Source organism: Lucilia cuprina, chromosome 4, assembly GCF_022045245.1.
Source record: "Lucilia cuprina isolate Lc7/37 chromosome 4, ASM2204524v1, whole genome shotgun sequence".
Taxonomy (NCBI): Eukaryota; Metazoa; Arthropoda; class Insecta; order Diptera; family Calliphoridae; genus Lucilia; species Lucilia cuprina.
Window position 1 is genome coordinate 35,350,875 of NC_060952.1, and position 22,507 is coordinate 35,373,381.

Here is a 22,507-nt window from a genome sequence, read left to right on the forward strand (position 1 = left end):
TATGGACATATTCCAGATTGATCTATGCGATAATTGCAAAGTTTCTGAGGACACTTGACACGTTTTATTTAAATGTCTTAAGTATTCGGCACAAAGAGCAAATTTTCCGCCAATTGTAAATATGACAAACTGTTTGATTTCCTGAGGGATGATGGCCTCGCGCAATTTAACTACTGAAAGATTTCATTGATCAGACTGTAAATATGACAAACTGAGGGTCAATTGTAAATATGAAAAACTATTCGATTTTCTAAGGGGATATGGCCTTCCGGCCATTGAACTATTGACAGTTTTCATTGGTCAGACTGTAAATATGACAAACTGTTCGATTTCCTGGGTGTGAGGGTCTTTGGGACATCGAACTACTGAAAGATTTCATTGGTCAGAACGAATACTCTCAGGCCATACTTTTTGCAAGTACATCTTGATCAGAATAACCTATGCGACAATTACAAAGTTTCTGAGGAGACTGCACACGCGTTATTCAAATGTCTTAAGTATTCGAAACAAAGAATTCATTTCCCGGCAATTATAAATGTGGCTATTTGATTTCCAAGGGTGATGGTCTTAAGTATTCGAAACAAAGAATTCATTTCCCGACAATTATAAATGTGGCTATTCGATTTCCAAGGGGTGATGGTCTTCGGGCCATAGAACTACTGACAGATTTCATTGGTCGACAGTGAAACGGATCATTTATTCATCTTCATTTCATGCCTTTTTCCTTTCATAGTGGATATGAGATCCACTATTCATATGAACTCTAGGTATCTAAATGTTTTCAACGATTATCTTTATTTTCTTTGCTTTTCATTTTCTGAACCTAAATGATCATAATTGGTGATGGCGGTATGAATTTTTCGCTGAGCCTTTCCTAGTAGTTTCCCTAGTTTTTGTTTTTGTACGAATGAGAAAAAATACAAAATAAAAGTTTCAGAGTACAAGAAACTCCCTACCGCGAGAGAGATGATTGATTCCTCTTCCACACAAAATCAGTAGTTTCCCAATAAAAGGTTTCCCTGTGTATATGGGCACTTATAATTTGAATCCAGATGATTAACGGTTGTAGTTAATTGTAAGCGGATTTAAGGCCATCTTTTATAGATGGTCACTTCAGGTATCATTATAGCTACTTCTTAAGATCTAAAAAAATACACTAATTTCACAATCTCTTTTAGTTTTTAAAATATGGCGGGAATGCGGTGTGTCCAAAATATCTGCTGTCCCTAAAAAATGTTAGACGCCTCCAACTTTCATGGCAGTCAATGCTTTATTCATAAACATTTATCAAGGTTTTATAAAATTGATTTTGTATGAAAATTTGATTTATAAACCTTTGATAAAAGTTTATGAAAAAGGCGATGATATATTCGAACATTTTAAGACAAATTAAAGAATATGTTAAATAGATTTTAATAGATCGAAGGGACCTTAGAGGTCCCTACAATTTAAATTTTATTTTCAATATCTCTGTTCAATATTAAAAATATTAAAAAGAACCATCGGAAAAACGAAAAAGTACAAACATCTCCCTCAATAAATTCTCATTTTATAACTCTGTGTGTTCCGGTTAACCATTATAAAAACGTACCATTTCAAGAAGAGAAAAGTACCAAATAGTTCCCACTTACAGAATATTATTCAGTCAAGACCATGTATGTTAAAATTAATGTTCCTAGATTAAATATTTTAGAAACTTAAAAAAGTACAATTTATAAGATAAAAAGTACTAAAAAGTTGTCTCTTAAAGAATAATATTCTATAAGGACTGTGTAAGTTTAATAATCATGTGTTTTAAGTTCATATTAAAGAACATACAAAGAGTATCATTTAAAGGAAAAGTACCAAAAATGGAATAAAATTTACGTAAGTGGAATGTACTAATAAAAAGTGTACAATTTTTCCCCTTTTTGCTTAGAAATATACTTTTTCGAGTTTGAATAAAATTAAATTTTCCGTCTTTTCCCTTTTTGGTATTTTTTTCTCCAGTGAAATAGCAAAAATTTTATTACAATAAATATTACAGAGTTAGTCCGTAATTTAATAGAATTAATTCAATAAACCGAAAAAGTTTTCCTAATGTGCTAAAAAAGTACCATAAATACAGTTTTCTCCCTTTTACACCCAAAAAGGACTGAATTTTAAAAAAGTACGAAACAGGTGTCTCATAATTTTGAGAGATGAATCCAAAATATTTATAAAAATTTTATTGTGTTAATTAGATTAAAAGTTATAAGGGGCCAAAAAAGGTACCAAAATCACCTTTGTTACACATTTTTACTCCTTAAAAGTACGAATTTGAAAAAAGTACCAGACACCCATCTGCTCATTTTAAGAGTAGATACAGGTGCATTTAGAATTTTTCTTGTATCACTTATATTGTGTAAGATAATTAATAAAGCCTGTTTTACCCGTTTTCCCCTTTTTCCAAAAATCCCTCCTTAGTGGATCTACATCTACAAAAACACATCTACTGTCAAAATTTCATGATTCTAGGTTCAGCCGTTTGGGCTGTGCGATGATGAATCAGTCAGTCAGTAACGCTTCTCTTTTATACATATATATAGATTAATTCTAAGACCCATTAATAAAACTTGAAAGAATAAATTAATCAAAAGACTACATGCATATTAATTTTTACTTTTATTAAGAAACAGATTAGTAGCTCTGACTTACAGTATAACAAATACTAGAGATAAATTATTATCAAATAACAAAGATATTTATAAATTATAAATAATATCTATTAGATCTTGTTTTTTGATAGTTTTAGGAGCTTTCTTATTGAAATGAGTACTTAAGATTTCCATCAATTGATCCTTGGTACAAGAATTCAAGGACTTATTTTTAATCATTTCCTTAATATAAGCTTCATTTTTAACATCAAAATCTGCTGATAATTTAGGTTTCTTAGCGATGTTCGATGAACCGGATGTTTTATCCGAAGAACGTTTCGATACCTCTGGAATTTCCGTGCCAAATACTTCTTCAAAGGTGGGTAATAGTTTTTGTATACGTTGTGTTTGAATATCAGGATTAGGAAAATATTGACTGCCCAATGTTTCATAACTAACATTAAAAGCTAAACTCAAAAGTTTCGATTGTAATTGATCCAAATCCGGATCATATAAGATGTCTGGCTTATAATCTAAACGGAATTTTTTCATTAGTTTCTCACAGACCTGTAATCCATCATCGTTGGCATCGTTATCCGGTGTATTCCAATCACTTAAATTAAAACTGCGTATATAAGTAGCGCAACACAAATACACAATCTTAAAGCCATCATTTAGCATAATGGCTTCATGTGTTTCGGAATCAGTATTTTTCTCAACTGGCACCAGGGCTACATAACGAGGCATGGATTTTCTTCTACACATAAAAAGACAAATGGCAATTTTTTCTTTTTCTATGCATTTTTCCCAAAGTGCACGGAATAGACGTTTAGAACCCTCAATATGTATATCATCTGGATACATAAAGTTGGCTGTTTTGCAATATATTGCGCTTGCCAAAGAAGAACGTGGCTTAAATCCTAATAGCGACATTCCAGGCGGGTGAAGGTTACGTACTCTATTCACCTGCTCATAGGACAAACGCATTTTTTCGGAACCCAAATTTATTTCGTACCAAGCGTTTTTTATATTAACATCTTTTACTTCTGCTGCATCCATTTCCTTATCCTGCTTACGTACCTGCGTAATACGATGTTTACGTACCACAGCACTATCAGTTCGTTGCAATAGAACTTTCTGCGGTTTCTTACCCTTTTGGTAATAGTTGAAATATTGGGCTGAGAGTACCAAATTAGGACCCAACGTAAATTTAAAATGTCCCAATGAGCGGCGTACATAATGTTGCTTAAACTTACGATTGGCTAACATTTCGCGCAATCTTTTAGGATCAGTTGGCTCGAAACAGTCTATATCTGTGTCCTGAATTAAACAAATAAACTCTTTATAAAATAAATCATAATTAAAGATGTCTATCATGGGTATCAGATGAAATTCTACATCTTTTCCCTTTAAGTCGGCAGCTTTTTGTAGAACTTGTCTATAACATTCAGAATCATGAGGATGTGGAAGCTCAATGTCGGTTAGGTAAACAATTGTGGTATTATCAATCAGATAGTTGCAATGCTGAACTAAATCCATACAAAGCCTGAGCATGTGTGAAAAATTACAACCTTCATCCTCTGGCGCTACGCCATATATTTCATCAAATTGTGTTGGCGCCGTTTCGACGAATCTCAGAAACATTTGAACAATAGCAGTGTTTAGTTGACGTGGTGGTAAAAATACAGCACATTTCTCTGGCATTATAATGTCATCCAAACAGTTGGGCTCATGGGGTTCAGGCGAATGTTTTGTGTTTGCAAATATCAAACCTATTAAGTCCCTATCATTTACCAGGAGGCCCGATAAAAATGCTCTACGTAAAATTACCAATGCATTGTCCAATAATTCCGATCTATTATACAAATTGGCATCAATAACAAATATAATAGATTCTCGACCGCTGAACTTTTTCTGTAATTGATCACCTTCATCTTCGGAATCCGAAATCGATATTTCAAATTCTGGATTCCAGGAACTCATCTTAATTGAATTCTGCAGTGCTTGGTGTATTACTTTTTGTTATTGAATTTCGTCGTAGTGACAAAATACAAAAAGAAGTAAACAAACCAGAAATCTTCGCCGTCAAACATTAATGCCGGCGGCGGTTGATGTTAAAAATATCGGCGTTTATCTAAAATTGTGTTTCAAAATTTTCAAAGATTTTGAAAAATAATCAAAAACTTTAACGTTTAAATGCTTGAAATTAAATTACATATTATGATTTTGAATCCACATAGAATGCTTTTGAAGTGAAAAACACGTGAACGATAGATAGGAAATAAGAACACAGGCGTAAACAAAATTAGAAAAACATCAGTAACATACTAGGGTTCTATAAATCGGCTTTCGAATAATCGAACAATCGACTTTTTGTCGAAAAGTCGAAGTCGACTATTTTGTTCCAAAAAAGTCGATAACTCGACTATCGTCTATGAAAAAAGTCGAAAAGTCGACTTTGTAAATAAAGTCGAAAAGTCAACTTTGTAAACAAAAGTCAAAAATGGTCGTAAAGTCGGAAAAAGTCGAAAAAAATCGGAAAAAGTCGAAAAAAATCGAAAAGTCGGAAAAAGTCGAGAAGTCGGAAAATGTCGAAGTCAAAAATTTGAAAAACGTCGAAAGAAGTCGAAAAAAAATTGAAAATAGTCGAAAAAATTCGAAAAGTCGATAAGTCGAAAAGTCGACTATTTATAAAATATTAAAAGTCGAAAAATCGACATTTAATTAAATGAAAAAAGTCGAAAAATCGTCTTTTAACTAAATGCAAAAAGTCGAAAGTCTACTTTTCATAAAATGCAAAAATTCGACTTTTCATAAAATGCAAAAAATCGAAAAGTCGACTTTTCATAAAATGCAAAAAGTCGACTTTTCGTTTCAACTATAGGACCCTACAACATACCTACCACAAAACCTTATTTAAAGCTTAGTACCAAATAAGTTTCATTAGCATAATTATTAAACTTGAAATTTTCATTTATTTTGGCACACAAATATGACAGTTTTTCTTTAATTTTTTTTATATAGAACCATTTAATGTATAAATAATAACCACAGCAAAATATATTTGTTGATTCTGTTGTAATGTGTGCAATAGAAGACAAAAAAATATAAAGTATAATTTTCTTTAAATTTAATAATTTTTAATATCATTTATTTGAAATAAAGCATTAATAATATTTAAATAATATTTTAAATATCAAATTACAGAGGCGCTTTTAATTCATTATTAAAAAAAGAATACATTTATGAATTAAGATCAATAGCATGACTACAATAATACTATAAGTACACTTTATGGGAGGGAAGAGGTTTGTAAGACGAGTTGTAGTTTGAATAAAGGCAAATACAAATATATAATAGTTTTTAATACATACAATTTTTTTTAAGAAATTATATTGAGTTAAGTCAGAACTAATTGAACGTAATATTTACTTTGTAGCAATTTTTTTTGTTCAGCTAGTTCTACTTTTAATAGAAAAGTTTCGTTTTTCCATAAATGTGTATACCTATCTATCTATAATATCCAAATGTCTTTTTAAGAAAATATCATATATAAAAAATTAATTGTAACCCACAAAAATGAGGTGCAGTCTATCGTTTTTAGCACAGCACTCCTATTAAATTCCTAACTAATATATCAGAGTATCGAGATGATTGTGTTTTAGAAAATTAATGATTTCGGAAATAATTTCTGTTCAATATAATCATCTACCATGGCCTTAACAAGATCAGTAGTAACTTTGGGATGTTTCAATTGATAGCCAAATTCTTTTAGTTTCGTATTATCCAAATTCAAGTGTTTATGATACAATTGCTCTTCATCCAAATAGGGTGTGAGTGGAGTATTGGTTAAACCGTTTTGTTGGCAAATTTCCGCCCAAGGCGATAAATGTTTATCATTAATTTCGCTAACAGTATCGGAAAGACTTAGCTGTTAAACAAATTATTACATTAAATATATAAATGATTCTTAAATATGTTTTTTTAAATACCTTAGTAAGATTTGACATTACTATGCCAAAATAGTCAATATTTATAGAGAATATTTCAGCTAATATATCACTTATCGTCCCTTGTGTAGATTCAGCATCATCAACTATATTATAAGTCTCACGTATAGCCTTTGAACTTGTGGCCAGTTCCCAAACGGCAGCACAAACATCATCAACATGTACTGTTGATATTCTCATAGCATCATTCCATAGCAGTTTCATAGTTTCATTTAAATGTTTGTAAATGGCAGCAATTATAATACGAGGCACTGTAATTATAAAAGTATAAGGAATTTGCCTTGCTAGTATTACGTTAATGGATAAAAAATAATTAAAACTAGAAGAATTGTACAGCATTCAGTAAAAAAAACTTAAAGCTTTAAAATCCCACCAGAATCATGTTATCATCTATACATATATATAAAAGAGTTGCGTTACTGACTGACTGATTCATCATTGCACAGCCCAAACGGCTGAACCAGTGTACACTTAATAAGGTAGCCTCGTCGCTACAACAAATACAACAATACAAAAACAACAGGCGATTTGTTATTGTAGAATAATCCCATCTGTCAAAAAAAGCTGTGTGTGTAGAATGAAAAAGCAACAAATAAACACAATAAAAATATGAGTTTTTAGCAATTATTTAATTTTTTAACTATTAATATTAATATATTATATTAATTAAACGTGGAATGTCTGAAAATCATAACTATATCTATTGGGAAGACCAATTTTCCGAATAAAACGTGTTTTTTGTGGAAAGTGATTGGTCGTGTTAAAAATAGTTGAAACTGATTTAGAACGTATGTCGGAGCTAAAGATTTTCTTTTTTATCAAGAGAGAAGGATAACAAAGACATTTAATCACGATTGACCTAGAAAACTCCTTTAAAACCATAATTTTCTGAACTTTTTAAAATTTTTACACCTTTTGCGATTTTTTTTCTATGTAAACAAACAGGAATTTTGACAGATAAGATTGTAAAAGCTGATGATCAGCTGTGCGGACGAGGCTACCTTATTAAGTGTACACTGGGCTGAACCTAGAATCATGAAATTTTGACAGTAGATGTGTTTTTGTTTATGTAGATCCACTAAGGAGGGATTTTTGGAAATTTGCACATTTACGGGTCAAAAGGGGAAAAAACGGGTAAAACTGGTTTTCTTAATTATCTTACACAATATTAGTGATACAAGAAGAATTTTAAATGCACCTGTATCTACTCTTAAAATGAGCAGATGTGTGTCTGGTACTTTTTTAAAATTCGTACTTTTAAGGGGTAAAAATGTGTAACAAAGGTGATTTTGGTACCTTTTTTGGCCCTTTATAACTTTTGAACTAAATAACATAATCAAATTTTTCTAAATATTTTGGACACATCTCTCTAAATTATGAGACACCTGTTTCTTATTTTTTTTTAAATTTAGTCCTTTTTGGGTGTAAAAGGGAGAAAACCGTATTTTAATTTTATTCAAACTCATTGGGCCAATTTTTATAAAATATGAAAAAGTAGTTTATTTACTCACATAAAATAAGCTGTTGGTATATTATTTTGGAATTCGAGTACTAAGGCCTATATAGGACCAAATTCAAGTAAATTGTTTGGTACTTTTTGAAAGCACTATTTTTGAATCGTTTGAGTTTTATCTGTGATATGTAGAATAAAATACGGAACATTTTGTAAACATTATTCTCGGGGAAAAATTGTAGTCTTTTTATTAGTACTTTCCACTTAGGAAAAATTAATTCCATTTTTGGTACTTTTTCTTCCTTCATGAACTCAAATAATATGAACTCCTTTAATATGAACTCAAAACACATGATTATTAAACATACACAGTCCTCATTGAATAAGATTCTTTAAGAGACAACTTTTTAGTACTTTTTATCTCATAAATTGTACTTTTTTAATTTTCTAAAATATTCAACCTAGGAACATTAATTTTAACAGACATGATCTTGACTGAATAATATTCTGTAAGTGGGGACTATTTGGTACTTTTATATTCTTCAAATAGTACGTTTTTACAATGGTTAACCGGAACACACACAGTAATGAGAATTTATTGAGAGAGATTTTTGTACTTTTTTGTTATTCCGATGGTTCTTTTTAATATTTTTACGATATTGAACAGAGATATTGAAAATAAAATTTAAAATGTAGGGAACTTAGTATAAAACTAAAACATTAAAAAAAATTTAATCAATTTTAATTTTATATAAAAGTAAACAAAATTTTGTATGTATTTTATTTAAGTTAGGGTAGCGAAGCCCCCAGGGTATGCTAGCCAAGTATAACACAACAAATATTTTAACTTACTCAAATAACGCTTATCACCAAAACCATATACAACCGGCAAACGCACAACAGTATAATCAAAGTTCTCCATTGCCTGCAATTCTTTTTCAACTTTTAGTTTATATTTTGCAACTGCTGTCCAGGGATCGTGTTTACAATCTTCTTTTAAGGCATACTTTTCAGAGCTATTTACACAGCCCGAGCTAAATTCAATGTAACGTTGAGCCTTTATGTTTACGGCTTCATTGGCACAGTTAAGGCTTAATTTTAGAATGCCTTCCTTGTAAACGGCATCTGTTTGATTGGGACGAGTTTCGGCGGCACAATTAAATACCAAATCCCACGAACGACCAGTTGTTGGGTGTGGTGCAAAAGCATTTTTACAGGAATCTAGAAAACCGAAGTAAAATAACAAAATATATGATAAGAAATTTTAATAATAATATGTACCAATGTGTGTAGAGAGATTATTTTGAAAAAACAGCCCACATTATGCATCAACAGAATGGAACAATGAAAGAAAATAAGAACCATAAATAGAAGCCTACTTACTTTGATTTATCAGATTTGCACTGCAAAATTCAACTTTTTCGTTGTCAAAGGCTTTCGATTGTTTTGCATTCAGCCAGGCCATCTGTGGAGGCGTTTTATCAACGACACGTATTTCCTGTGACAAATCATTTTCCACTAAATAAGTTAATAAATTGCGTCCAATGAAACCGCAACCTAAAAATAACCATTATGAATGTTGTATATAATATAAAAAATATCATACATAAATATTAATAAAAATTTAAAACTATGAACTCTGTTAAAAACACCTATTACAATTATAAACTGACCACTGGAGGACATTCAAATGTAAATATGTATGTATGTAAAAAAAACGTACTTTTAATTTTACATACATACATACATGTAGATACAAATATGAACATAACAAGTGGTCGTTTCATTTTATTGTTTGTCCACTTATTACTCATTCGTAGTATTTGTCATATTATTGCTTCCAATTGTTCATCTTACCTCCTAATAATAAAACAGTTGGTTTTTCCGACATTGCTGTTTGTCTTAAGTTTTTTTTTAATTTGAAAACCTTTAACTTTTCTTTTAAACTATTTATTTTTTATTAATCAGACAACAATAATGTATTATGCAAATGTAAAACCGCTGGGAATATTATTGTAATCTTTTTCTTTTTTTTCTTTGATTAAAAGATCTGCGCCGACAAACATTAACAACGGCGTTGACTAACACTAATAACATCGGCAGCCATTTAAAAACGATTGTAAGCCGGGTAAATTTTCTGTTGTATTTTTAAATTTTAAAACGATATTTTGATAAATCGAAATTTTCAATTTTATCCTATATAAAATATAAATTATATAAATATTTTAAAAAACTAGTACAATGCAATATTCTGTCTTCAAAATTGAAAAAATAGCTAAGATATCGGCAAAATCATATATTATATATTTTGCCATGTATTTAGTAAAACTGCAAATTCAATTTTGGAAACATTTTTAAACGCATTTTACGTTTATTCGGCGGCTAAGCTTAGTCGGCTTTAAGTTAAATCGGCGTAGAAAATGCGAATGATATGAAAAATATATTTCAAATGGGACGTTTTTTAAAAGGTTTTTCATAAATTTCACTTTGTAGGGTATAAGCACATTGATATACACCAGAGTGTACAAGGGTGTTCAGTTGTCGCGGATCTACGGGGGTGGAGTAAAATTACCCACTCCCAAAAAAAAAAAAATCAAAAAGTTTTCTTATAAAATATAAAAATGAAGAAAAATAAAGTAAGTAAAAAAACGATACTTAGCCCCTCCCCAAACACTCGAGCTGGATCCGCGTCTGCCAGCTGATCATTACCCACTGAAAATTACCCACTCTCAGAAAAAATCAAAAAGTTTTCATATAAAATATAAAAATGAAGAAAGAATAAAGTAAAAAAACAATAGTTAACCCCTCCCCAAACACTCGAACTGGATCCGCGGCTGACAGCTGATCATTGTTTACAATTTTTATACATATGTATAATCGTATACAGGATTAAATCAAACGCATATAAAAAATTTCACAATCATGCGTTTGATCTCAAGTGCTGTACCTTATTAAATATACCATGATTTCATAATTTTCATGCATAACTGAAACTATACATTACTAAATTATGCAACTCTGCATGAAAATAGTAAATAAATAAATATATTGCCAATCCATTTTAAAACTGTCAATTGCGGGGAAAGAGTTTTGTTGGATAAAACATAATTTCATTATTTATTGCTCACTTTTTACAAGATATTTACCTAAAGGAATTTTTTTACTATTTAAGAAAAAAATCTTTTATAGTACTTAAAAATTATATGTAATTTAATTTGGGAAATTTCCATTAATTTTGTTGCCAATAACTTTACAAAACTTGGCATCCCTATTGTTATCAAAGATTTGTTTTGAAAATATTTAGCGCTTTTCATACAATTTTTTTTTACTTATTTTATAGTAAATTGTAATTTGATTTAACCTTGGTATTTAAAAATTACAAAATTAAAATATGTCTTTGAAGAAACAACTAGATTTATATATAGAAGTTGATGTCCTGACAGCGGGGACAACGGCAGAAGTTGTGAATGCAATCTTGGAATCATTATTGTATCAAAGGAATCAGATACCATTCGTTTATAAAACCTATCGATATTATGTCAACAAATGGTTAGAACAGGAACAGAAGCAATCAAAACTCGACGACGAAATCTGTGGAATGCAAAGTTTTCAGGTGCAAAGAAAGAAGAAACAAGCTACTGCTACCAAGGAGGCTATAAGCGCCATGAGGGAGGTTTGTTTATAAAGCTTTTTAAAATTAACTTGTTAAATAGAATTTTATATTATAATTTATTGAACAGACTATTAAAAACGCCTTTGAAAAGAAGCCTATAAAATCAATAAGATTTTTGTTTGGTTCCACCATATTTACCGCCAAGGAGTGTTATACATTACACATACCTCAAGAAAATATTGCAATTAATCATTTTCATGATCATCATAGCATATCACCGGGTAAATTAAATCAGACCTTATTGTAAGTTTAAAGTTAAGACAAAAGGTATTTTAATATAATACTAAAATGTGTTGTTTTTTTAGATCTCTATTAACAAGTGAAGATCTGTATGGCATATTCTCGCATAATTTAAATCCTACTAACATATATTTGGAATTTGAAATATTGGAAGATGATAATCCAGGCTTAATATCTAGTAAGGACGCATTAAACAAATCACCGATATTTCCCAAAGATTTTTCTTCATTACCGGCCAGCTGTAAGGACATTCATATACATTTAATGCATAAGCCAGTTGTCGCTATCGATTATAAACAACTTAAATGTTGTAAAGATCTACAGGTCTTCGAAGATCTAATAAGTTTAAATTTGGACGATAACAGCGAACGACAGGATAATATTAATAATAAATTGACAAAATCATATGCAAATTCAATACCGTCTTGGTGGGAAGCTGAAATTGTTATACGCGGTTTTAAGGATCAACCTACTAAAGGGTTTAATATATGGTCCTAATTTTTTTAATATCCGCTATGAATTTTTTAATTAGATTACTTTTTTTAATAAATAGATTATGTATTTTAAAATAAAAAAGAACTCACATCATGAATTTAAAATTAGTAATACTGTATTCACTGAATGCGCTGCCATGTAACAATTTTTTATAAAGTAGATTATTTTTATCAGTCAAACTATTTTCCAATGATCTCTTGCCTCTGACAACCTTTTACAAGCACAATAATCGTTCAATGTTTTCTCACCCCTTAAATGTTGTTGTAACAAATCTTTGGCCACTTTTTGGAACGCTAAAGTTTGACAAATATTTAGATCACATTTTTGAAGAAAGATTATTTTATATCCAGGTAACCATCCGTAGGTTTGATTTGTATACTGCGGTACTTTTAATTGACAACGTGCATCATGTTTGCGAACTTTTTCAATTTCCTGCTCATAGTATAAAATTTTCGAATATTCCGTGATCAGTTTATCAAGCGGAGACCAAAATTTTTCCGTTATTGGTTTCAGACGATAATTTGCATTGAATTTATGGTAATTTGTCTTATGTTTAGGATCACAACAACTCATAATAATTGTTTAAATTTGAAATGAAAAATTAAAATGAAAAGTTAACAAATTTTTATATTATTTTAGAAAATGCCTGCTCATTTATAAATAATAAATTCCAGGAAGTTTTTCAATATCTCATTGTAATCTTTATTGTGTTAAAAAAGGAGTTTTTGAGAAATTAATAATCACGCCTATTCTTCATTTCAATTCGAATCGAAATTTTCTCCATTTGGCAACTTTGGTATTCTGCATTTCGATTCGAAGCTCCGTTTCTAAAATAACAATTTCTAAAAATGAATTTAAGATCGTAATGCAGAATAAAGCATTGAAATAAAATGGAATTGCTTTTTCTTTATTTCGATTCCGTTTTTTGTTGGAATACCAATTTTCGATTGTTGCGTATCTGAATTCGGAAACGTAATCGAAATGCAGAATAGGGTGAATTTATGCATTTGAATCGTGTGAATTGGAAACTAATCAAATTTAAATATCAATAAATACCTCGGTATTCATCATTCTATGATGAGAGCCCCCCCCCAATCGATCCATTATAAATATTGATATGAATTTTTGATTTCAGAAAATTGGGGTTTTTCAGTGATATGAAACACGATCCGTCAATATTACATGCTACACGTTCAATACATATCACAATACAGCAAATATCACGATATATGTATATTAAACGTGTGATAGTTATGATATAATTGCCCTATGATATAATTGTCGAACTCACAATCGATGTCGTTTGATTGGATGAACATGGAAAAGGCTCGTTTTTTAGAGATCATGTCCCTGGTGGACATTTTAACGTTACGGGAGGTTGGCCTTCTTTATCAGGGTGCAAACCTATTATTCTACCTTAGAAGAATAGGTATATTAGACTTGGATAACGTGTTGTATAATACTGCACAATAGGTCATAGGCCTTTACTTCTGTTAATATATTTTCTACTATCACTCTTCCTGTAAATATTTCTTTACTATCTTTATAATCTTCCCTTCGTGATGTATTAATCTAAATAACCGTCTGCTCATAATTGTCATATTCCAAATTATTTAAAATTAGTGGTTTTTCACTAATAAAAACTTTGCACACCAGTGGACTTGGCTTCAAGAAACCTTTCAAATGATACCACATATTGCATATTTTGTTTAAGAAATACCGTAAATTAAAAAAAATATAACTAAAAAGGGACTTTTTTGTAAGAGGTCCAGCTCATGAACGGCCATCGTTAGACTAGAAATATTTTGGGATAACATAACAAAGATTATTTAAATCTGGGTAAAATATTGAATTTAACATGGACAAGTCAGATTTCTATATTCGGCTGTGCCGAATCTTATATACCCTTCACCAAGTATGTTTTAAAAAACAGTTTTTATTTATTTTGTATCTCTGCACACATGTCACACATAACATACACACAAACATATATAAACTGTAGCAGAAAAAAATATTAACCGTTGTACAGTACTACCACCGTTAAACTGTATTACCACCCTCAAACAAATATGAGCTGTATTACCAACATATTACTGCTTTATCTCCTTGTTGTTTTTATGCTTTTATTTATAATTTGTTGAGGAAATTTTCAGAGGTAGTCTCAGATTTTTACCCATATCTCAGTTATTTATAGACCGATTTTGCTGATTTTCAATAGAAAACATCTCGAAAGCATGTCTGACAGAATTATTGAAGATTTGGATTTTGAAGATATTTGGAGTCTTCAAAAAATTAATTTCAACAGACAGACGGACATGGCTTAATCGACTCCGCTATCTATAAGGATCCAGAATATATACTTTATAGGCTCGTAAAATTATATTATAGAAATTAAAAACGGAATGACAAACTTAAATATACCCTTCTCACAAAGGTGAAGGGTATAAAAATCGTGTCCCCCATACGATATTTTCTTAAAAAAAAAAAAGAAACACTTAACCGAAAATATTTTGGGTAACATCATATTACAAACAACCAGCGAAAATTTTGAGGGGTGTAACTCAAGCAGCATTTTTGTGAGTCGGTCTAATGTACATATATCAAATGAAAAATATTTAAAAGATGTTTGATTAATGCTCGAAAATATGAATTTTTTAGGGTAGTGAATAAATCATAATTTTTAATAAAAAAGACAAATATATAAATTTTTTTAAAAAGATATGATTTATTTATTAATATGTAAACAAGAAAAAAATAAATGGACGAAATTCTTAAGAACATTAATAAGGGCGAAACAAAAGTTTTTTTTTGTCAAATTAAAATATCTAGAACTATGTATATAAAAGAAATATAAAATAACATACGCAATACTATATACTCGAATATATACTTATAAATATGTATGTTATGTATTATTTGTTTGTTTTTTTTTATAATAAAATATCTTAATTTGTATTTAAAACTTAATTATATAATAAGGGCACTTTAAGAGCGTTATATTTAGTTATAAATAACTAAAAAGATATTTTTTTGCTTAACGTTTTTAAAAAAATGGAATTAATAATTGTTTGGCTTAAAAACTACTTTGTGGGATATTCTTTTGGATATATTCGAATTTTTGTATTTGTTTTTTTATAACGACTGCATTTTATGGACGGAATGTTTGCAGTTAAATGTTTTTTACATTTGAGATTTTTTAGTTAAATTTTTTTGAATTTTCGTTTTGCTGATTTAACTGTGCGTTATTTTGCTTTAAAAATATAAAAATAAATGATCAACTAATTGTTAAATAATGAGGCAGATATGAATGTAAATATGGTTACAATTAATAAAGTATTGACGTTAAAATTATAGCGACGATCGGCATGATTTCGTGTTGTTTTACCTAAAAGAAAATTGAAAAACGTATTAACTTATGTAAGGCGGAATGTTTTCAAAATAAGTGTTTGATTGTAACTGCGAACGTTGAATCCGTTGTAACGGTTTCATTACATTATTTCGGCAAGTTGTTATATACATACATTTGTACTCTACAAAATACTGCTAACTTTAACTGTCTTTATGTAACATGTATGTTAGCTTGCCGATATAACTTAACTTTCGTAGCCAATTTTACACTCTTTTGTAAAAGCAAAAAGTTTGTCTTACCCATTTGGAAATGAACCGTAGGACTAGACATGCGTCCATCACCGCCATTGCTGAAAGCTAATATACGCATATTATACATTTTACCCGGCGTTAGATTTGTTATATAGGCTTCGAGTTTTTGTCCCACTGGTATTATGGTATCATTGGCTGTAATCATATTTTGATCAGACTCCCAGACACGCACCTTATAGCCCTCTATAGGTTCTTCGTCTTGTGCCGGTGATACATAACGCCATACTGCTCGTACAGTTGAGGGATTAACACCGAACACATGTACCGAAGAAGGTGGTTTTTGTGGAGCCTTTCGATAAGTACGTTCTGTAAATTTATAGAAAATTTAAGTTGAGAATAACTCTAAGATTTTAATTTTTAAATTCTTTAAATACCTTCGAAACGTTCACTTTCAGGTCCTTCGCCGGCAGCATTATAAGCCATAACTTTAACAAAATAATATGTATCAGGCTGTAGACCTACAATTAAAGCCCAATTGCGTACGGTACGTGATAAATAATAAACTGCATCTTCTTCCTGATGCGTAGTCTTCCAGTATTTGATCTAAATGTAATATTATTGATAAGTATTTAAAAACTTTTTGTTTTCCAAACAAATAACTCACTCTGTGACCAATAAGTTTTCCTCTTATATTTTCGCGTGTTAAATCTATGGGTTGCCAAGTAACATTGAAAGCTGTTGAATTGTAAGCTATAGCTATGGGTTTTTGTGGTGCTACTTGTGGCATATCTTCAGCAGAATATATTACTACTGGTTCACTTTCAGGGCCTTTGCCAATATTGTTTATAGCCTGTACTTTAACCTCATATTCGGTATAGTAGTTATTTATGGGTACATTCACCACAGCCATTCCAATATGATCTGCTCTCTTTACAATATCCGTAGCCCATTCAAATTTACCTTTAAGTCTATAGAATATCTTATAATGTATACCATGACTATGTTGTTCTTCGGGTAGTAGAGGATCCCAGGTTATGGTAAGATCTCCTATCTTACCACCACCACCTCCAACATTACGTGGCGCTATATAAGGTTTATCCTCATGTGTACTATATATAGGTGAGGGAGCTGAGGGTATACCAATACCCAAATCGTTAACGGCAGCTACACTAAATTCATATGAAGACCAGGGCGTTAAGTTAGTTACTTCAGCTTGCTGTCTGCCTGTGTAGCGATCAACTTCACGTGCCTGCACATGAGTTGATACATTAACCCAGGTACGATTCCAGTTGGTACGACCCAATATATTATAATAACGTATAGGACGACCATTTGTAGCGCCATCAATCCATTCAATAATTGCTCTAGTCTTCCCGACATCAATAACCTGTACGCCACCCGGTGCCCCGGGAGATCCTTCAATAACGACATTAGTTTTAGCCGAAATTTCATTGACAGAAGATTTAACAACACATTCGTAATCTCCGCCATCTAACATTGTTACATTGTGAACGGTTAAACGGTTATAGTCGATAATCTGAAGTATAACAAAGAGGATTAGATTTTACATTGTTATGACATAACAATAATGAATATCGAAGGGTATTCGAAAATTTATTTCAATTACTTTTGTCCCCTACTACTTACAATTCTTTCGGTGCCATCATGATTATTACGCAAAACTTCGCCATTATGTTTCCAAACGTAGGCAACATCCAACAGTTCATCATAACTAGCTTCACATTGTAAATATATTAAATCATGGACTTGAGTTGTTATACGCAAAGGTGGTGTTTGTATAAAACGTAATTCCTCTACAAGTGAAAAAAGCAAAAAAATCATTAAAGTGTTTACAAAAAAAAAAAGAATCCTTATAAAAACTTACGCAACACAATGAGACGAGAGCGAGATTCATCTGAACCAGCTGAATTAGAGGCCACACAAGTGTAAACGCCTTCGTCATCTCTTGAAGTGGGTGATATAATTAAAGTACCACTTGGCAATATACGTCTATGACCACCAGCCCCAATAACTTGACCATCTTTTTTCCATTGAAATTTGGGACGTGGTGCTGCTTCCGGATCACATACTATTGTTGTATTGCCATTGTGTACAGCATATATTTCCGATTCTAAGGGATGTTTCTTGAATGAAGGCTTCATGGACAACACCCTTAACTGGGCCGAGGAGAAGGCTGTTTTTAATTGATTCGAAGCACCACACTGATACATGCCATCATCACGGTCAGCATCAATATATTTTATAGTTAAAACATTATCTTGTATTATAAAACGATCTTTATCGATATTTTCGGGATCTAAACGTTCGGCATTTTTGTACCAGGTATAATTAACATCAGGTATAGCAAAGGATTCACAGATAAAGGTAACATCACTATTATAGTCTTTTATTTGATCCTTTAAAGGTATTGTAAATTGTGGTTTCATTTGTATATTAATGAAAATGGATTTTTCTATAGTTTTGCGTGGATTAGAGATAGTACAAGTATATTCGCCATTATCATTGGTGGTGGCATTCTGTATGATTAAAACACGATTATAGTTTATGGTATAGGCATTACGTTGTAATGGCTGGCCACGTCTAGTCCAATTATATGAAGGTATGGGATAACCAAAAGCCATACATTCTAAACGTATCTCATCACCAGCTATAGGTGCTTCTGGGAAAACCTTTAGGTATTCAAAAGAACAATAAATTAAACTATTAGTATCTAAAATATTTCCGAATTACTAACCTTTGGAAAAGAGTTGGCGAATATTAAAGCTTGGTAATTACTATTGGGCTTAACACGTAAAGGAAAGAAGGGACCATTTCTACCTGTATCGGATACCAAAGTTTGAACAGTACACGAATAATTTGCCCTATCGACGGTTTCGATGAATGAGAAGTACAAAGCACCATCATGCGATACAAAAACACGCTGATCTTCTTCAACAAAATTGGGAAAATAATCTCTGGACCAATAGTATTTAACCTCAGGATAATGTTGTGGAGGATCACAGAATATCGATTTACCCCAATTCATTTCACCCGTTTCTGCTGAACGTTTTAAATTGAATTCCATTATAAAACCGAAATTCAAATGAGCACTTTCCGAACGTATACGACCAAATTTATTCTCAGCTACACAATGATAGGCACCCTGATCTAATGCCTGTTTAGGATCGTAAATAATAAGATTACCTCCGGATACCGTATAACGATCATCTTTTAAAGGATCAATTGCTTTATATTCCAAAGTATCATTCTCATAAACCTCACGATACCAACGATATGTAGGTGTGGGATAACCGCCAGCTAAACAGCTTAGGGATACATCATTAATTAGACGATTTTTACTTGTATCGAATGTGGTATCATTTGGTTGTTTCACAAAGTAAGGACCTCGTGGTATTTTCTCATAGTCACGTATATCGAAACCATAATGGAATGGTCGTTTACTTTCCAATTTGATATTTATATTATCAGGATTGTATAGTTGCTTTGATTCGCAAATAAATAAATTCAGTTCCATATCATATGCTGGCATAAACATCCAACGATCATTTTTCTTCGAGAAGGCATAAACTAAACGATCACGTACATAGCCATTGTCATTAAATTGACCAGGACCTTAAAAAAATTAATTTATTTGTTTAGAAAGATATGCTCAATGGTTTAGAAACTTTTTTTGCTTACCTATAAAGCCACGTAAATTATTTTGATTTCTATTCGCAGAACCACTAATTGTATTATAATATTGATTGGGATTATTACGATTGTTATAATCATTGAAACTATTTTGTACCAGAAAACGATTATCATGTAAATCTTCATTTTCAATAGCTTGATCTTCATCAAACGAAAAGGAATCATCAATCATTAAGAAAGGCGTACCATCATCATTGCCCCAGCTATTGACGCCCGTCTGGCGAGCAGATGTCCAGAAACGATTCTGTCGATGATTTTGTAATATTAAATGTTTTAGAATAAATGAATGTTTCTCAACATTATCGACATTTAATAATTCAGCATTATAGGCTTTACAAATCTTTTTCGCTTCAATCCAATTACGTTTTGGTGAACGTATAAAACGATAACATTCTTGTCTAAACGATATCCAATGTTCGGGACAATAATTCAACTCATCATTATAGTTATCTAAATAACTACCACCGATAGTAGAATATGTATTGGTATTTGTATTTAAATTACGATTAAATGGATCGTAAGCCGGACTTTGACCACCCAATAATGTATTACCAGTACCTCCCGATAGTTGACGATTTATATTTGATTGTGAATCGTAATAGGTATTGTAGTTCTGTTGTCCTAAAACAGTACCGCTGTTAAGCGTATTTGTATTACCTGTCAGCTGTTGCTGATCCTGTATTGAGGTTAAGAGAGGATTATCATATTGCGTTGAACCGATTTGTTGATTTGATTGGGTGTTCGTATATTGAGGATTATAACGTGGTTGATATGTTTGTGGATCATTAGATAATTGTGCTTTAACTATATTTAATACTAATATAAATGCCAATAGTTGGTGGCAGTTTATTTTTGGTTGATACATGTTGGGTTTTTAAACTTTTTTTGTAAATCGTTATTTAAAGGCACATTTTTTGTAGTTAAATTCGTTTGTTTTAAAATAAGTAGTTGCACTAAAATAATAAAAAATGTTATTAGATTTAAATTAAACGATAGATTAAAGCTATAGTGTTATAGACGATATAATGGGATAAAATATAAACTTTTCTAGAGTCTCATCTTTTGACTCTAATCAAACTAGGTACATATCTTTCTGATTCTTTGACTTTAATATTTTTGAAAGGAATAACAATAGTACCTAAGGGCGGGTTTCTTCCTACTCAGTTAAACTAAGCTTAACTTGCTGTTAGATTAAACTCGGAACAAATTTAGGCGGTCTTTAAACGATGATTGTGTTTTTTAGTTATGGATTTAAGTTCAGTTAACTTTGTTATTATTGCCAAGTTTTCACTCAAAAACATAAACAAAGATCAGCTGTTTTTTTGCAAATAATACTTTTGTAAAATGAAAAATTTTGAAAAATGTTAAATAAACATTTAAAATAGCAGTAAATAAAACAAAACAATTCAGAAAATTGCAATTTACATAAAATAGGTATTAAGTTTTTGTTCTTCCGAAATCATTGTTTTATTGTTTTTGTTAATTGTGTTTCCTACATATAACTTAAGTTAAATTGACCAATAATACCCAGTTAAACTAAGATAATAAGTTACGTTACTGTTTACTGAAAAACACAAAACATATATTAAACTAGGTTTAAACAAAGAATGTAGAATATCTTTAAAAAAACTCGGCCTAAGTAGTTTAAACATTAATGTTAATAATATTTTTGATAGAAACAAATTTATCGTTTGCAATAAAGATGAAAAGATGAAAAATATGATTTAGATTAAAAAAAAATCAATACTTTCAAGTACACAATTTGTTTACGTTTTAAATCCATAACAAATGGTGGTTGATTAATACAAAAGGTGAGGGAGGTTTTTTATCCGTAGTTCATAATTCATTAATGGAATTTAAATATACATACATATATTCATCTAATTTAATTGTATAAAACAAATAAACAAATCTTTAGTAATTACCCAAACAAGATAATAAAAATCGCAATGATTCCTAAACAAATAAATACCTATAGCAAATTAACAAAAAACCTATTTATATAAACAAATTAAAAAAGGAATCTATTGAAAATCATTAAAATTTCTAAACGAAAAATCAAAACTAATTAAATTAAACGCTTTCATACTGTTTCAACAATATGTATGTAGGTGTGGTCGATCAATTCATAATTAGTTTAATTAATAAAACAATCACAAGATTAACACTTTTCATTTATTATTTTAAGAATTAAAAGTCTAATTCTAGTTACAATTATGTTTTTTTCTTTGGCCACCTTTATTTTCTACAATTGTTTTGACACCTGACGCTGTGACAGCGCAACGTAAACAAAAAATTACTCTGCTCCGTCTCTGTTGCTTCGCTGCTAATGTTTCTATACTTTATTACAACAACAAGGTTTATTAGTAAGCTTGTCTTAAACCACACCTTAATTAAAATTTTTAACACTATTTGATTTTCATTTTAATCCATAATATAACATTTTTGGTTGAATATATTGGATATTATTTTTAAATGTATATTTAACTATAAGAATTTATTAAAATTACCGTTTTACTTTATGTTATTTTAAGAAATAAATGTTTTTAAAAAATTATTTTTAGGAGCACAACAAAGTAAACTTAAACCAAACACGTCCAATCGGAAAGAATGAATGAAATACAAACTAACGAGTAATTACACATTTCCAAAACCCTGCGCCGACTAATATTAACGGCGGCGGCTTAAAATCGACTGTAAACCGGCTAAG

The 22,507-nt window shown here is 30.6% G+C and overlaps 4 protein-coding genes across 5 annotated transcripts; 1 reads left to right on the forward strand and 3 right to left on the reverse strand.

Annotated features, from left to right (window-relative positions):
- Window positions 1-2,607: 2,607 nt before the first annotated feature.
- Window positions 2,608-4,785, reverse strand: LOC124419666 (ATP-dependent DNA helicase 2 subunit 1-like). Its single transcript, XM_046949946.1, has one exon. It carries the CDS (start codon window positions 4,596-4,598, stop codon window positions 2,724-2,726), a length of 1,875 nt encoding a protein of 624 aa, XP_046805902.1. The 5' UTR covers window positions 4,599-4,785; the 3' UTR covers window positions 2,608-2,723.
- Window positions 4,786-5,593: 808 nt separating this feature from the next.
- On the reverse strand, window positions 5,594-12,691 carry LOC111681526. 2 transcript variants are annotated; one of them, XM_046949360.1, is made up of 5 exons: window positions 12,576-12,691; window positions 9,462-9,635; window positions 8,931-9,299; window positions 6,608-6,876; window positions 5,594-6,546 (listed from the first exon to the last, which is right to left on the reverse strand). In XM_046949360.1, exons 2-5 carry the CDS (start codon window positions 9,541-9,543, stop codon window positions 6,277-6,279), a joined length of 990 nt encoding a protein of 329 aa, XP_046805316.1. In that variant the 5' UTR covers window positions 9,544-9,635; window positions 12,576-12,691; the 3' UTR covers window positions 5,594-6,276. The 2 variants fall into 2 exon arrangements, with proteins under 2 accessions (XP_046805316.1, XP_023299130.1); XM_023443362.2 differs by lacking the exon at window positions 12,576-12,691 and adding an exon at window positions 9,936-10,118.
- LOC111681531 lies at window positions 10,606-12,570 on the forward strand. Its single transcript, XM_046949361.1, has 4 exons — window positions 10,606-10,714; window positions 11,482-11,751; window positions 11,819-11,994; window positions 12,057-12,570. The coding sequence occupies exons 1-4, from the start codon at window positions 10,700-10,702 to the stop codon at window positions 12,487-12,489; spliced, it is 894 nt and encodes a 297-aa protein (XP_046805317.1). The 5' UTR covers window positions 10,606-10,699; the 3' UTR covers window positions 12,490-12,570.
- Window positions 12,692-15,534: 2,843 nt separating the features above from the next.
- LOC111681540 (contactin) lies at window positions 15,535-22,424 on the reverse strand. The gene is made up of 9 exons (XM_023443376.2): window positions 22,308-22,424; window positions 19,786-20,750; window positions 18,842-19,719; window positions 17,972-18,776; window positions 17,734-17,900; window positions 16,751-17,623; window positions 16,521-16,689; window positions 16,135-16,452; window positions 15,535-15,871 (listed from the first exon to the last, which is right to left on the reverse strand). The coding sequence occupies exons 2-9, from the start codon at window positions 20,660-20,662 to the stop codon at window positions 15,765-15,767; spliced, it is 4,194 nt and encodes a 1,397-aa protein (XP_023299144.2). The 5' UTR covers window positions 20,663-20,750; window positions 22,308-22,424; the 3' UTR covers window positions 15,535-15,764.
- Between the last annotated feature and the right edge of the window lie 83 nt (window positions 22,425-22,507).

Coding starts and splice junctions, on each gene's coding strand:
- LOC111681531 (XM_046949361.1), top strand. Junction 11,752..11,818: donor CTATAAGCGCCATGAGGGAG/GTTTGTTTATAA, acceptor TTTATTGAACAG/ACTATTAAAAACGCCTTTGA. Junction 11,995..12,056: donor AAATTAAATCAGACCTTATT/GTAAGTTTAAAG, acceptor TTGTTTTTTTAG/ATCTCTATTAACAAGTGAAG.
- LOC111681526 (XM_023443362.2), bottom strand. CDS start 9,969: ATGTCGGAAAAACCAACTGTTTTATTATTAGGAG. Junction 9,636..9,935: donor AACTGTTTTATTATTAGGAG/GTAAGATGAACA, acceptor GGTTATTTTTAG/GTTGCGGTTTCATTGGACGC. Junction 9,300..9,461: donor TGCAAATCTGATAAATCAAA/GTAAGTAGGCTT, acceptor TCGGTTTTCTAG/ATTCCTGTAAAAATGCTTTT.
- LOC124419666 (XM_046949946.1), bottom strand. CDS start 4,598: ATGAGTTCCTGGAATCCAGAATTTGAAATATCGATTTCGGATTCCGAA.
- LOC111681540 (XM_023443376.2), bottom strand. CDS start 20,662: ATGTATCAACCAAAAATAAACTGCCACCAACTATTGGCATTTATATTA. Junction 19,720..19,785: donor TAATTTACGTGGCTTTATAG/GTAAGCAAAAAA, acceptor AATTTTTTTAAG/GTCCTGGTCAATTTAATGAC. Junction 16,690..16,750: donor GAAAACTTATTGGTCACAGA/GTGAGTTATTTG, acceptor TATTACATTTAG/ATCAAATACTGGAAGACTAC.